The 15,746-nt window shown below is 36.6% G+C and overlaps 1 protein-coding gene across 6 annotated transcripts in view; it reads right to left on the reverse strand.

Moving 5' to 3' along the window:
* Nucleotides 1-53: 53 nt before the first annotated feature.
* The window catches only part of LOC135207477 (uncharacterized), a 17,143-nt gene continuing 1,450 nt past the window's right edge, over nt 54-15,746 (reverse strand). Inside the window, exons 1-3 of one of the 6 annotated variants that reach the window (XR_010312971.1) lie at nt 11,053-11,366; nt 1,078-1,311; nt 54-781 (exon numbers count right to left, since the gene is read on the reverse strand). Coding sequence is in view for 1 of the 6 variants with exons in the window: in XM_064239227.1 (XP_064095297.1) it covers nt 7,117-8,178 (1,062 nt within the window). In the remaining 5 variants the exon portion in view is untranslated. The other 5 variants (XR_010312972.1, XR_010312973.1, XR_010312970.1 and 2 more) reach the window with 5 other exon arrangements.

Here is a 15,746-nt window from a genome sequence, read left to right on the forward strand (position 1 = left end):
CATTAGGAGTAAGTGAAGAGGGAAAAGTGGTATGTTATGAAATATACACTTAAGATACTGTAACATTTTATTAGAAATAAAGAATCTGAACACATTCTAGACTTTCTTCATCTTAACACACCAGCTATGCAGCCAACAAATATAGAGAATTGAGCCATAAACAACTGCAGAGTACAGCATAAGCTATAGTATCCAGGCCCAGTCTTGACAAGCGTATAATAGCAAGCTGAGCTGGAATGGAATGCTGGGCACTTTAAAAATGTTTGTTTATTCAACAGTCTTCCATTAGATTCAGGATAACATATAGAACTGAGACCCAGTCTTGGAGTGTGTGTGTAGTAGGAAGCTCAGCTGGCCTGGAATACTGGGTACTTTAAATGGAAGACTGTTCAACTATTTCACATCTTTAAAGATGTTCATAATTCAACAGAATGGAAGACTGTTCAACTATTTCACATCTTTAAAGATTTGAAAATTCAACAGAACATGTTCATAATTCAACAGAACAGTCTTTCACCTGATTCAGCATAAGCTATAGAGCTGAGGCCAAGTCTTGAAGTGTGTGTAGTAGCAAGCTCAGCTGGACTGGAATGTTGGGTACTTTACAGATGTGTTGGTAGTTGAACATTCTTCATCGTCGAGTAACAGATGTGTTGGTAGTTGAACATTCTTCATCGTCGAGTAAGAGTTGAACAGTCTCCATTGTCGAGTATGTACATGTTCTTCCATAATTCCTCCACAAACTATTTGTATCACTTGGTAATTAATATTAGAAGGCAACCTGCAGGTGGAAAGAATATGAATAAGTAGATGTTCAACCACAAATGTTCAGATTACATAATCCCCAACTCAAGCTTCCTTGCTTACAATAAAATTGAGAACTTATACTCAAAGTATGACTGTTTCACCCAACGAACTAACAAACTAGATTCGCCTTCCTCCAGGGAGTTCAAGATACGGTCATTCTTCCCCTTGAAAGGGTAGATAAAATAAGTTTTTATGATATTGTCTCCAAAGTAATGGATTAAACCCCCCAACCAAAAAAAAAAAAAATTACTATACTGGATGGTAGAGTACCTTTGTATGCTGAAAGTAGTTTCTTGCTGGTCAAGTCGATGGTATGCAGGCAAGTTTAGTGACACTGCAGATAGTGGAAGGAAGCAGTGGTCATTATAGCTAAAGCTTTGACTTAACACTGGTTCCAGAGCTAATGCATACTAATGGAAGTGGTTCGGTAAGTCATCAGTCCAGTTGAGGAACACAAGAGCTCCCTTCCTCAGTAGGTAAGACATGGCTAGTGTACTCCAGTACCTGTGGAATAAAGGACTTCATAAATATACCATACACAGACTGTACAAGAAGACTTACCACTAGAAATAGAAAATGCTAAAATATTTTTGGGTTAACATTCTTCAAAATCTTAATTATGTCTTACTGCAGTGAATACCTTTCTAACCAGTATAAAGCCAAGGCACTTTATAAACCAACCCCAAAATTGCCATTGGCCAGGCATTATCAATGTTTTTACCATCTGGTATGCCGACTCATTGTGGCCAATAAGCTCAAGTAAAAAAAAAAATTGCGATTAGAAGGAAATGTTCAGGCCAGATAGAATGATTTACACAAGACATGTTGAAGTGGCAAGCAGTCTTAAACCAAAGGGAACAACAGACACCATTAACCCCCTGAGGACTAAGAAAAGGACAAAATCAATGCACTTTTTCATTTAAGTCTGGTATGAATTTTCTTCTAGCCTAATCTTTCATATGCAACAATCTTACAATCTACCCACCTGTTCACATTCCTTGGTCCAAGTATAATCCAGCTTAAGACTTTGAACACCACCACAACATGACGTACAACCCACAAATTCCTATAAGACAGAGCTCTCTCCTAACAAACTAAACACCACATCCTTCTCTCCTATTCTGCCCAACTCAGTTTACATTTTCCACCTCGTGCTGCCACCATCTTGTCTTCTATGACATTGCGACTTCAATACATTTAAGACATTGTCTAAAATCAATGATGTTTCCCATACATTGAACAACACCCACATTTCACCAATACAGAAAATAAAAATAAAACACCAAGCTGAAATATAATCAGAGCTCCCATCCCCTCCAACCTTTTCATAACCTAATCCCCTCTAATCTCATTCATATTCAATAACTCTACCCTCTACATAATTTCTGATATTTTACCCGAAACTCCTGCTTTAGTTAATACATCAGCTATCTGATCTTTTCCTTTTATCCATCTCACCACCTTGATTTCCCCAGATATGGTCTCTCTTTGCTGCAATATATTTTTAATCTCTTTCCCCAGTACATACTATTTTAATGAAGTCATTCGTGTTTTACCATCAGTAATAACCAATGCTTCTAATTTTCTCCCTATCTCTTGTGTCTGCATTCCGTCTCCAGCCCATTATCATCTTGCTTTCCTGCCAATCTACATTCCCTTCCTTTGGGGCAAAGGATCTATCTTTCACAATATGCAATTTATCTATTTTAGTTATCTTTTCTGTTTCTGGTGATAGTCTTTGAACCCTAGTAACATGTATTCTAGTTTCTTCTCTTAGAGAATCTCCATGTTTAAAACCACCACCATTTCACCTTAAACTACCATTTCACCTTATACTCCCACTACCTAAACAGGTCCTCTCCATTCATTTCCTTATAGAATACCTCATCCCCCTACTGCCGCTTCAAATTTATGTTCTCTGACATTCTTATTTGTTTTTGATTGTATGGTGCTTTTACGTTGCATGGAACCAGTGGTTATTCAGTAACGGGACTAACAACTTTACGTGACTTCCGAACCATGTCGAGAGTGAATTTCTATCACCAGAAACACACATCTCTCGGTCCTCAATGGAATAGCCGGACATTCTTATTTGAATCAAATCCTATTTCATTACATGACACACTTTTAATGAACTCTTCTCTGGCCTTATGCATGGTATTCAGTGTATCCCTTACTATACTCTTCCATACCTTTCTCTCTGCTTGCAGGACTCTTCTTCCATTATATTAGGCAAAGAAGGGTTTTTTCCAAATACTAATTTATTATTAAGAGAAACCTCCATTATTTATTAAGCAGTTCCTAGCACTCTCTACCCATCTTAATGCTACGGACCAATCCACTTCCTAATCTTCTATCATCTTTCTTAAAATGTCGTATTATATGCCTACTGTCTTTTTACAGAATCCATTGCTCAATGGAGAGTCCGGTGCCGTTACCAATACTTTAATAGTCCATCTTTCTGCCATCCACCTTATGTTGAAATTCTCCCCATTGACTATTTTTGAAGGCACACCAAATATAGCAAAACACCCACCAAATCGTCCGTTATAGTTGTTCCTGGTTTCTTAAATTTTATCCAAAAAGCCTGACAATACCTAGTTGCCATATCTACCATTAACAAGAACTCGCTCTCTTCTCTCTCCCACATCCATTACTACAACTTCATTAAATGTTTTCCTCCAAGAAAATCCTACTACTGGTTTAGCTGGGATTCTTTTGTATCTTTTACATATCTCACAACTTGCAATCAAGTTTGTTAGAAACTATTTCTTCTGTTAGCTTCCATATTTCATCTCCACTTCCGTGACCAAACTAGAAAATCTGAAAATGACAATTTTCAGTACACTTTCCTTGATATCTTTAAAACGGCTTGACATATGACATTGATTGAAGTTCCTGTTTTTTAATGTCATTTTCTATGAGCCAATATAATTTTTATATCTAAAACGTTGACCAGAAAATTTTTCGGTCATTTTGACAAGGGTCTATTCTTCTTCATCATAAATTTTTTATCAATGTTACTTTTTTCTATATATTATCGGCACCATCGTGAAAATTATTCATCTAGCTACATATTAAGTATAAGATTTAATGGTTTTGGTAAAAATCAACTTTAAAACCTTGACCGGAAAATCTCAGGTAGTGTCAATTCAATACTATGTATATTAATTTTTCCTTTATTTATCTAAAAGTTCTTGGAACTAAGTACTTCTGGTAACAAAATCTAATGACATCCTCAAATCAAGATTTCAAAATTGCACCTAACACAGCTACAAAACGTGACTGGAGTTTCCCACTCGAACCAACTTCGAGGTACGTACCTGTACTTAATTTTTCCCCCCCCCATAACAATTTGAAATATATATTAGAGTTTTCTAAAATATCATTTATGAAATACACTTGCAAGTGAATGAAATGAAAGAGTAAAATAGTGTTGTTCAGTATTTTAACTTAAGTTTGACTGTTGTAACCGGTCGCAACCTCCTTCCACGGCTTATTCCATTCGCATCTGCAGTTGTGCTCCTTCTCGACACAACCATGGTCGTTCATCATTTCACAGTAGTATGTATATTAGCTTTGGCGGATGATACGGACTTGTGGTGAAAACATCCAGGAAATTGATAGAAAAATAGGCATTTTTAGAGAAGCTGCAAATCAGGTTGGCCTGGAAATGAGGCAAAAACCAAAATCTTTAAAGTTTCAAAGGCAAGAGAGGATACTAGGTTAACATCAGGTGTGGAAACATGGAGTTGGAAGCTGTTGAGAATTTCAAATACCTTAGAGCAACAGTTACAGTTGAAAATAGAGTAGAGGAAGAAGTAAAATTAAGAATAGCAGCAGCAGCCAGATGTAGTTGGGCTTTAGCCAAAATTCTCAATAGCAATATCTTATCAAGAAGAACAAAGATGTAGTCCTTTACAACCATTATTAAACTTCTGTTAACTTATGGTTGTGAAACCTGGAGGGTGACAAAGGATCTGGAACATAGGTTGTAAGTGTTTGAGAACGGAATCTTGAGAAGGATATGAGGACAGTCTCTGATGCGGAGACTAGGCAATGGAGAAGGCATAATAATGAAGTGAGGGAAATGACAGAAGTACCCCCTGATAACAAGCACAATTATGGCTCAAAGACTGAGGTGGGCATGGCATGTGGCCAGGGCTCATGAGGATAGACTGATAAGCCAGATTACTAGAGGGCAGACAAACTCCAGTTAGACACCGCATGAGATGGTCTGATAACACAAAGGGACATGACAAATCTTGGAGTGGATGGTCCAGGGCATTGGTGGGATGTTGCACAGGACCATGGTCATTGGAACCTTCTTGTAGCGGCGGCAAAGCGCCACGGAGGCCCGCAGCCAGTGGAGTGAGTATATTCGCAGTCATAGCCATGCTCCTTCGCGACACAGTCATGGTCATCCATTATTTCGTAGTAGAGCTCCTCCTCGGCACAGTATTGGTTGTTCATTGTTTCGCAGTACAGTTCGTCTTCCGTATGTGCAGATAGGTGGTGGTGTTATTCCAATTTTAACTTGTGCTACTAAACAATTAGACCAGTCCTTTGTTATTAGAAACTTCAAAATAACTCATCAGATTAAGTAAATAATAAGCCACCAGTTAGGCCAAAAGGTGGTGATATACTTTTAATAAAGAAATCAAGACTTGAAAATTCAACCAACATCCTTGGGTGAACGATAGCAGATGTGAACCAAAACAAGCTGACATTGATCTAAATTGCAAAACGATAAAAAGTTATTTTAAGCTGAGACTACCTGGGTATGAAGTCAAACAATAGAGAGAGGCCAAATTCTACAATAAATTTTATGCGGGTTGCATATGGGCTTGATACAAAAAAATTATTTGCAGTGATGTAGTTGATGGTTCACACCAGGCTGTAGCTAAACCAAGGAACACTAAACAAACTGAAAACTTTTATGTTCGAAAAGGCATGAACAGTCTGAGTAAAGATATTTATAACCTTATACTTTTGGCTCATCAGTTAGATTGATTTGTTCACAAAATTACTGCTTTTCCAGATCTTTCAACCGTTCTTGCATTTCCAGAAATTACTTCAGCATTTAAAGATATTATTGAACTCAACTCAAAAAATTATAAACGATAAAAAAAAAAAAAAAAAAAAAAAAAAAAAAAAAAACTTCAAGTACACCTCCAAGTTGGTTCAAGTGGGGAAACTCCAGTCTGTCATGTAGATATGGTAGGTGAAAGCCTGTGCAATTTTCAAAATAAATAAATTAAGAGGATGGAATTTGATTTTGTTACCTGAATGTACTTAGTTCCAAGAACTTTTAGATTAATCAAAGAAAAATGAATATACATTTTAAATTGATACTACCTGATATTTCCCAATCTTTTTAAAATTTATTTTTTACCAAAACCATTAAATCTTATACATAATTTGTAGCTAGATGAATAATCTTTATGATTGTACCAATAATATATAGAAAAAAGTAACAATAATAAACAATTTACAATCAAAGACGAAGAATAGACCCTTCTCAAAACGACTGGAAAATTTCCCAGTCAACGTCTTAGGATATAAATTGAGTAGAAAGTCATCTAAATTATACTTATAGAAAATGACATTGAAAAACAGATGCATCTTAAATCAAGCCATTTTTAAAGAGAGGAAAATGTACTGTCATTTTCTGGTTTTGCGGTCATTAAGGAGTTCCTTTAATTTCTCTCAAGACCCTTTCCCTTCCAACCCTCCAGTAATAATTCTACATTCCTCCTCAAAATTGGTATTTTTAAGTGACCCTGTCTGGCTTCTCTTAGCTTTACCTTTATTTCCCCTAATACTTTTATTAGCTTTACCTTTATTTCCCCTAATACTTTTATTAACTTTACCTCCATTTCCCCTAATACTTTTATTAACTTTACCTCCATTTCCCCTAATACTTCTAGTTAACACTTTAAAATTTATGGTCATACCCATTTTACTCATGGTTTTCTTACCTATTAACCACAGTACATCACCTTGCAAAATTTCTGTCTTCAAATGAAACTCTTGTTTTTCAGTACTACTGGTATTACCATTATTCCTTTTGACTTATATGATGACTCACCAAAATTAAATACTTTATTGGACTCTGTTCTATCATCTTTAATTTTCCTTAACCCTTCTTGACTCGAAACCCACGACAATGCATGGTCGTGTCAATTCCCCAAACACTGCCGATTTACTTCCTGTCTAAAATTACATCAACCTCTTCCCAAAACTCATCCTCTAATTTACTAACTTCTCTTATAAAAACTTTCTTCTTGCCCACTTTCTGTTTTCTGCCTAATTTCTTCTTGTTTCAGTTTTCTTCCTATTTTGAAAATTCTGAGGACATTCCCTAGCCCAATGCCATTCCGATTTGCATATTGCACATAATGTTACTGTCCCTTCTTCATTCACAGGATTTCTTCCACCCCTACCTCGGTTAAATTTCCCCCCATATCTCTGGTTTTCCCTGCCTCCCCCAGAATTTGCATTGCCTAATGACCCCCACCAGTCCTCTTCCTCTAATGTTACTGTCCTTTCTTTAGTTCCAGGATTTCTTCCACCCCTACCTCGGTTACATTTTCCCCAATATCTCTGGTTTTCCCTGCCTCCCACAGAATTCGCATTGCCTAATGACCCCCACCAGCCCCCTTCCTCTAATGTTACTGTCCCCTCTTTATTTGCAGGATTTCTTCCACCCCTACCTCGGTTCCATTTCCCGCCATTTCTCTGGTTTTCCCTGCCTCCCCGAGAATTTGCACTGTCTTCTGACCCCCACCTGTCCCCTTCCTCTTTATTCCCTAATCCCTCAAATAGTCTTTTCATTATCAGTGACACTGTTTTATATTCTAACTTTCCTTGACCACAAGCATTTAATACCAATAGTTTTTGATTTTCTGTGAGATTTGCTTGTTCCAATACATGATAACCCTCAACTTCTCCTTCAAGGACACTTTTCCCTAACGCTCTGCTACACTCTGATTCTGCCTTTTCATACCTAATTAAATAATCTCTCATCTCTTCATTAGATTTTCTTCTTATTTTAAAATAGTTTTTAATTTTATTGTAATTCTCTATTGGCGAATCTTCTAGATAAACTCCATCTAGTTTGGATAGGATTATCTTAGAACCCTCTGTACCCTTAAGTTCATCTCTGTCTATTCCTTCCGCTACCTCTAGGGCTTGACCTTTCAAGCTCATTCGTATCTCTACCCCGGGATATTTCACCTCTTCTCCACACACCAGGAGCCAATCTTCGACTTGTTCTCTCCATGTTTTATATTCGCTTTGTAACCCGCTAAATTCCGGACAATATCTCCTCCATCTTGACTCGCATCGTTCGCTATCCGATCCGTCCATCTTTGGGTGACCACGCTGTGCTACCACCTGTTGAATTTTCTTCTGTCCTAATCTTTCCTATCTGTGCTACAACCTACCCACCTGTTCACGTTCCTCAATCCCAATATAATCCAGCGTAAAACTTTGACCACCACCACAACAAGACTTACAACCCACAAATGCCTATACGACAGAAAGCTACCCAATAACAACCCAACAGACACGTCTTGTGCTCACCGCTCTGGCTCTGTTTACAGTTGTAGTAGTAGTAGTAAGCGGTATATGCCTTTTGAAACTGCTCCCTTTCTTGTCTTGTTCCTCCCGGATATTTAAAATGTGAATTTTCACTGGAAGTGGTTCCTAAGTATCAGTTTTAGAGACATGGCTAAGTTCTGCAGAAGTCGTAATTGTTTTAGAAGGCAACTGAATTGCTGAGGCCAAAGAACAAGACCATTGCCTCACTATACTCTGTTAGTTGGTTGGCTAGTTATGGGTTAAGACAATCCTTTACAACGGCGCCTCTTAATCGTTGTTATTTTTAATTGTTAAGCTCTAATTCTTTTTTCTCTTTTTCTACATATTTAAAGTATTTTCTTATTTCATTATGTTCTTCTTTAAATAGGAATTTTCCAACAATATTTTCATTTTCTTCATAAGGTTGTTGAAGGCCAATTGATCTAATACGTTCTTCAATGTAAGATAAACAATTTAAAAGAAAATGAAAAATATCCTCCTCTGTATTAACACAAAGGACAACAGGTGTTCCCATTCTGGTGTCTTATTATTTAGATGCAATGAGTTGGTTCTGGCTCTAAAGAGAAGTATGGAACCAAAAGTGTTTCATAAATTTCTTCATCTTTTATTTAACTTCTCCACTTTTTATATACATGTATGGTCACATTATTTTCCATGTCTTCTTTCCACTTCACTGTGTCCCAGATTCTGACTTGGTCCTTAATTTCTGTTTTGGACATTCTTTCCATTTTCTTAAATTGGTTTTTATTTCATGCATGCACTTTTCCACCGTTTTCCATCATTTTCTTTGATTTTCTTGCATATCTATAATTATTTTCTTCAGTAACACTCTCCGTCCATTTATAGTATTTACATAACTTAGCTTTCAGCTTATAATTCTGCTTTTCATGGAAGATGCTCCTATCTCCCCCCTTAAAGTGGCTACTACTGTATTTCTACACGCTCCTAATATTTTTCTATAAACCCCATTCTCTATTTAGCAATTTTTCTATTTCTGTATCTGTTAAATTAACTACATTGGTCCCATATAAGACTGATGGTAGAGCTATATTTTTCCAGTATGTTTTATCTATAAGTACTTTCTTACAGCTTTTCTCTATCACTGAACAGGTTAGGTTGGCTAATTTCTATCTTTGTCCATTTCCTTTTTCTGTAGCTTAAACAGATTTCTAGTACCGTTTGCCTTTATTCCTAAATATGTTATATTCTCCCCCACTTTTATATCCTCAATCTCTTCTGGTTTCTCCTTCATATTGAAAATAATGCTGCTGCTTCTCTATTTCTAGCCCACATTTATTTCCTATATCTATTAAAATCTTTATTTTTTCCTTGCATCTTCTATATTTCCTGCTAATACTAACCCATCATCAGTGAAGAATAGTCTCCTTATCTTAAATCATTATTTTTCAAATCCTGTCCCTTCCTCCTCCATTTTCCTAATTTTTAAATATGTCATCAATTTGAAAAGTTATGTAGATCCTGTGCACCCTTGCCTAATTCCACTGGTAATTTCCGTTTCCTGTTCAACTCCCTCCCCTACGTCTATTAATGTGCTATTCCTTTCGTATATATTAGCTTTTGCCTCTGATTTTTTTTAATGTATTTTGACCAGTTTCATGACTTCGATCATAACTTCTCTTTTTTGGGAGGCTGGTGTGTCTTGTCCTTTCATGCTGCTTTACATTAGCTTGAAATGATACACATTAGCACATTGTCTTCCACATTTGATTTTATTACTTTGGAGTCTCACTTAAAATCAACAACTGTTGATCTGTATCATTTATTTATGCATGATTACAGTTTAATTTAGAATCTTCATTTTCAAAATGCATCATAATGGCCTCCTACTAAAAAAGGAGCATGCAAATAAGCAAAACTAAAGGCAACTTTACAAGTTAATGACTAATCATATTTCACTTTTGCAATGATAATAGCAATCAAGGATGAAACTATGTTGCTCGATTTATACTGATGAAGCTATCGTGATAGCGCTGGCACGTGCTCACCAGTCTTTTAAACCTAAATCCAACTACCTTGAACCACAACCACCACAAGATAAAATAGTGTAATATTGTACCAGCCTTATTATGCTGGACGAACTTTAAGGCAAAATTACTAGAGAACATTTAATGAATTATCAAAATAAAAAAATTATTGAATCTGCTTCTGTAACAAATTGTTGAACTCAATTTTTAAATTGAATGGTCAAGTGAGAAACTTATGTACTCAGATTTAAAGCATTCCAATAAAAGTCAAAATTTGTTTGCACTTAGTTTTTAATGTTTAACCAAATCCATTTTGCTTCTATAAGCCATAATTTTTTTCATTCTAAGTGCAGTACTAAAATTCCTGGTTTGATGAATCCTACCCTTGCCAATTCATTTACTATACTATATTTACTTAGAGTAACCTTGGCTGGAGAAACCACTATCAAATGTCTAAGTTACCCAGTTACCACCAAAAATTTCCCATTTCCCAGTACTCTACCAGGTTTGCTTCCTTATATCGAAAAATCATGCTCTAGTTGGCAGTGCTAAAATACACACACTTTTCAACCAATACAATACACAATGTCGTTTACATTTGTCTGTAGTATAATTATAATTTAAAACACCTGCCATAAAACTTAACCAGACTTACCTAAAACCCCTAGGTCAACACGTCCTGCTTTCATCAAACAGCGATAAAAATTTATTCCTTTAGCTTAAGCTTTATTAAATGCATGGTATAAGGAATGGCTGTAGATAGGCTGGCCTTGAAGTCATCTTGACAAGCGTTTCCTTAACATTTCAAGTCTTCCTCTTGGCATAAGTTCTCGTAATCTTAAGATCAAACCTTTAATTGCTGCGTTTAGTCTTTGTTGATACGCTGCATAATCACAAAGGCTGAGCTACACGTTGCAGTTGAGACTGCAATAAGAGTTCATAAAACTGCCCTGAAAAAAATTTCTTCACTTCAATGCCGAGTACATTGATTAGTATCGATTGAAGTTAACTTTGAAATTTAGTGCCAATTTACGGATATTTCTAAAATATTGATAAATTCCATGTTCAGAAAAAAAAAACCAGTTTTGTTTTCTGGGGTGGTCTTCAAATTTACATTTAAAACCAGCCACGGGAATTTCAGCAATTATTATCCCAACAGTCAACAGTCTGTAATTTAAGAAACCTCAGTCTAACCGCCAAACTAGTAGACAGAACTAGAATTATTTCCAACATTTAAGCTAACTGTAGATACACGGTTTAAAAAAAAAAACAGTTTTTGGGTTAAAATGGTAAGAGAACTTCCAAGCACCAGTAGAAGTGACGAGGGGAGCATACGCAGCACCCAGTCAACTAAGAGGCTTCAGTGAAAACTAGGGGTTATGTCCACCAAGCAGCAACTGACATTTTGCAAAACTGCCAACCGCACTTGTGCCGTTATTAAGGCATTAACTAAATACTCAACGTAAAATAATTTAAAAGACTTGTAATTCTCTAACTGAAAAACAGAATAAACCAGCTATAATTAAAGTAACCTAGTTGCTGATAAAGTATTTACCGTTGAGTAACAACACTGCCGATAAAACCAATACTTTTTGAAGCTGATATTTATATTTCAAAATAAAGAGCAATAATACACAGCTTTCCATTGTCAGTTTCAACATGCCACTCTTTTAACATAACCACAGGATCTCTACACCAAAACTAGATGCATCGATTTGAAAAATGCAAACTACACGGGAAAAAGTTTAAACATTCTGTATATAAAAGTTTTAAAATTATACCATCCCTCCATCCCGATATAACTTTGACCATGAGAAAAATTCTCAGGCTCAGTATTTAGATACAAGCTTAACTGGATAAAAGGAATTTAAGAGCATAATCTTACCTAATCACTAAATATAAGCTCTCCCCAATAGCCAGACTAGAATAAGCCTTGTAGAAACAGGAAAACATTCCTAAAGTATAAAAAATTCCATGTCTTTAATAATTATTGCAGGTTTGGTTATCAGTAAATCTGCTACACTAGCCTCCTGTGGATCCCATCATCTAAAAACGGAACAGACTTCTTGACCTACGTATATCTAAAGATAAATTAGCACTTGCCTTCTACAAGCAAGTACCGGTGCTACGAAGTACACTTTCAATAAGAACTTATCTTTGTATCTTTCATGTCGAGGTTTTGCTCGATTTTGAAACTAAAAAGGTCCTGGGGAACAGGAGAACGTGACTATTAGGCAGCAACTCCTGTTCTGTCTATCATGTTCCATCTTACATACGGACTGAAGAATAAAAGACTAGCTAACAGCGAGCACCAAATACTGTCTTGTTGAGTAGGCCTGTGCCACAACCAGCCCCGTAGGGGGTAGAGCAGTCAGTCCACCTCACGCACTGTACACTGTAGATGCACTTGGATTCTTTGCAGGGACCCTTTAGCCCTTAGCTGCAACCCCTTTCTATCCTTTTACTGTACCTTGAATACTCTTGCTTCCATCTACTTCCCACACACTGCTAACAATTGTTTCTTTCCACCCTTTCAAAATTTTTTCATAGTGCAACTGCGAGGTATTCCTCCTGTTACACCTTTGTAACCCCTCCCCCAAATTCCTTTCAGCGCTGAATGACCTCAGGTCCCACTGAGTTTTCTGTTCATGGGTTAGTTGTGATCTGATGAAAAAATACCAGAATATTCCACAACAGCTATGTTCTTAAGCCAGCTTCTCTATATAATAAAACTCAAATTTACCATTTCAGGTATTAATGTGCAAATTGCATCAGTCATAACTTGACCCATGAGATTAGCTTTATCAAACTGCAAAGAAGCCAAACCTCATTTTCTTGTCAGTGAGACCAGTCTTTACTGACTGATCTCTTAGTGATTACTTTAACTATCTTTAATATTCCTCGTACTGTAATAACTATAGTAGATTCGCATCAACCGTGCATTTGGCGTCTAGGCCAGTCCCTTACGACACTCCTGATTGGCTGCTGATAAGCCAACCACGGTGGCTGGAAAAACTCTCGAGAGTGTGTGTTCACATGGGCAGGATTATCTTCCACATCTCCTGAGGGATACGTCTTTCAGGAGAGGTGGAACATACACCCTGCCTAAATGAACTCTCTCTCTCTCGAGTGTTTCCAGCCCCGTGACTGGCTTATCAACAGCCAATCAGGAGCGTCGTAAGGGACTGGCCTAGACGTCAAAAACACGGTTGATGCGAATCTGCTATAGTAACCAATCCAGTACCTAGGGACCAATGGTTTCAGACTTTCAATCAATCCGCCACTTCCTTCTTAATCAGCACAAATTTCCACCTGATATGATCTATTTGGCGGCACAGTCTGTAGTGAAATGTAAAGGTTTACAGCATTTCTGTAAAAGTTAACTTTCAGATGCTCACAGTTTTAGTACAAAAGCGCTGGCAGTGCAACATCTCTAATAAACATGCAAAGGAACCAGTAAGGTCGTTGGTCTTACCTTAACATTATCCTAGCATCTTAAGATTACACAGGAATAAAAAATATAAATCTGCCAAATAAAAGTAGATTGTTACTTAAGAAACAGATAGGATACTTGAGTCTGGTATTAAACTCAATAAAATTTGTATTCTCTAAGATTGATCCACTAATATTAATAACCCCTGAAATCTATGGTTCATACCCTAAGTATTAGCCTCTCATTGTTGCGCGTTATGCTTCATGTCTCAAGGGTCATTAAGACCTATAATAGCAGTTTTCTATTATTTTGCCAACAGTAATTTCATTCTGGCATTCTACCCTTCCATCCCATCTGCGGACTTTTCTCCGCACTATGTCCCTTGTCTGCTGCTTTCCTTCGGAGTCAAATTTCCCAGCTATCATAATTTCCCATAACGCATAAGTTACCTGAAATTACCTTCTTATTTTTTCATTCCATTATGAAATTTTCTTGATCATCTTTGCTTAAACATTCATTTAGATTTTACCTCTTGCACCGAAGCATAATTGCATAAGCTCTAGAACCTACTGTCCCATGTATCAAATAAAAGTAAAATTGACTGGCGCTAATATTTCAACTCAGAACTTGCTTTAGCTGCATTCATTAATTTCGTTGAGGGAAAAAGTACAAAGTTTAAAGTTAAAATAAATTTAAACTTAACTCGCTAAATTAAAACCATCACGACTCTAAACTAAAATAGCCTTAATGCTGTCAAGTGCGTCGGGTCAAGTAAATGGCTATCACAAATGGTTCAATAAAACTTTCTCATTCAGGTAAAATCATAGGTCGTAATTCCCGTTGTATCCATTTATTCAAGGATAAGAGTCCCAACACTACTCAAAGCATTCGTTTATTGAGCTCCTTGGCTCAATTTTTAACACAACCATTTCAAAAACATTATTAATCTAAATACACTTGAAGCATCTATGATATTTACCCTTCCTTTCCAGCTAAAGTTAATCTCTCTTGCCGTAGATAAAATTCATGAGAATTCCCTGAATAAAAGATAATATGTTCAGCTGGAATGCTTTTAACCCCACAAATTTAATATTCCTGTGCTATCTAGAAACTAGAAAATCCACACAGATTTTGGCACTGTCTAAAATGAACCTAAGGAAGCCTTATGAACCCCCGTAACCTGATTAGGATCACCCTCATGGGCATGAACGTTTTAACTAAACTGTTTAAAAATGACAGATTTTATCATGTTTTTCCATATAAAGTCATTAAAGAGAATAAAGTACAAAGCAAATCACTAGCTTCGAGAACGTATTACAGGTACAATAACCAACATACCTGCTAGAATATTTTGCAAGTAGAATTAAAAGGTTTTCAGTTTTCAAAAATGTTCATTAGGTTACCACTTTTATTTCAGTTCAAAATCCAATTTACTACTAACTTTAAACCTAAAGTTAGTACGTAAGCAGATTCTGGTGCTTAAGGTTGCAAACCACATGGGCCAAATTGCCATTGCTATCTGCGTGGGCTAATCGTAGGGCTATCTAGAACTTTCAACCAAACTAAAGGGACTGCCAGCCTAAACTTTCAGAATCAAGCAAGGGCCTTTATTAGGACAGCAGTCAACTGTTATTATAAATTAAACTTCCGCACGTTGTCACTACACCTACATCCCTTTCCTTGAAGTAGCTCTTTAATGGTCTGTATATTCCATGGATGAATTACGGTCAGGTGGCATTTCAAACCCCCTAAAGTTTGATCATGTTTTCAGCTTTAAAAAAAATCACAATTACCAGGCCTTTCGCCCCCTTGATCTATTTTATACTTAATATGGGAATTATTTTGGTAAAGCTAGGTAAGAGCTCCGCGTCTGGTATTTCTTTGGCAATTAGTTTCCTATTGTATTTGGGTTGCAT

The sequence above is a fragment of the Macrobrachium nipponense genome, chromosome 11 (genome assembly GCF_015104395.2).
Source record: "Macrobrachium nipponense isolate FS-2020 chromosome 11, ASM1510439v2, whole genome shotgun sequence".
Classification (NCBI taxonomy): Eukaryota; Metazoa; Arthropoda; class Malacostraca; order Decapoda; family Palaemonidae; genus Macrobrachium; species Macrobrachium nipponense.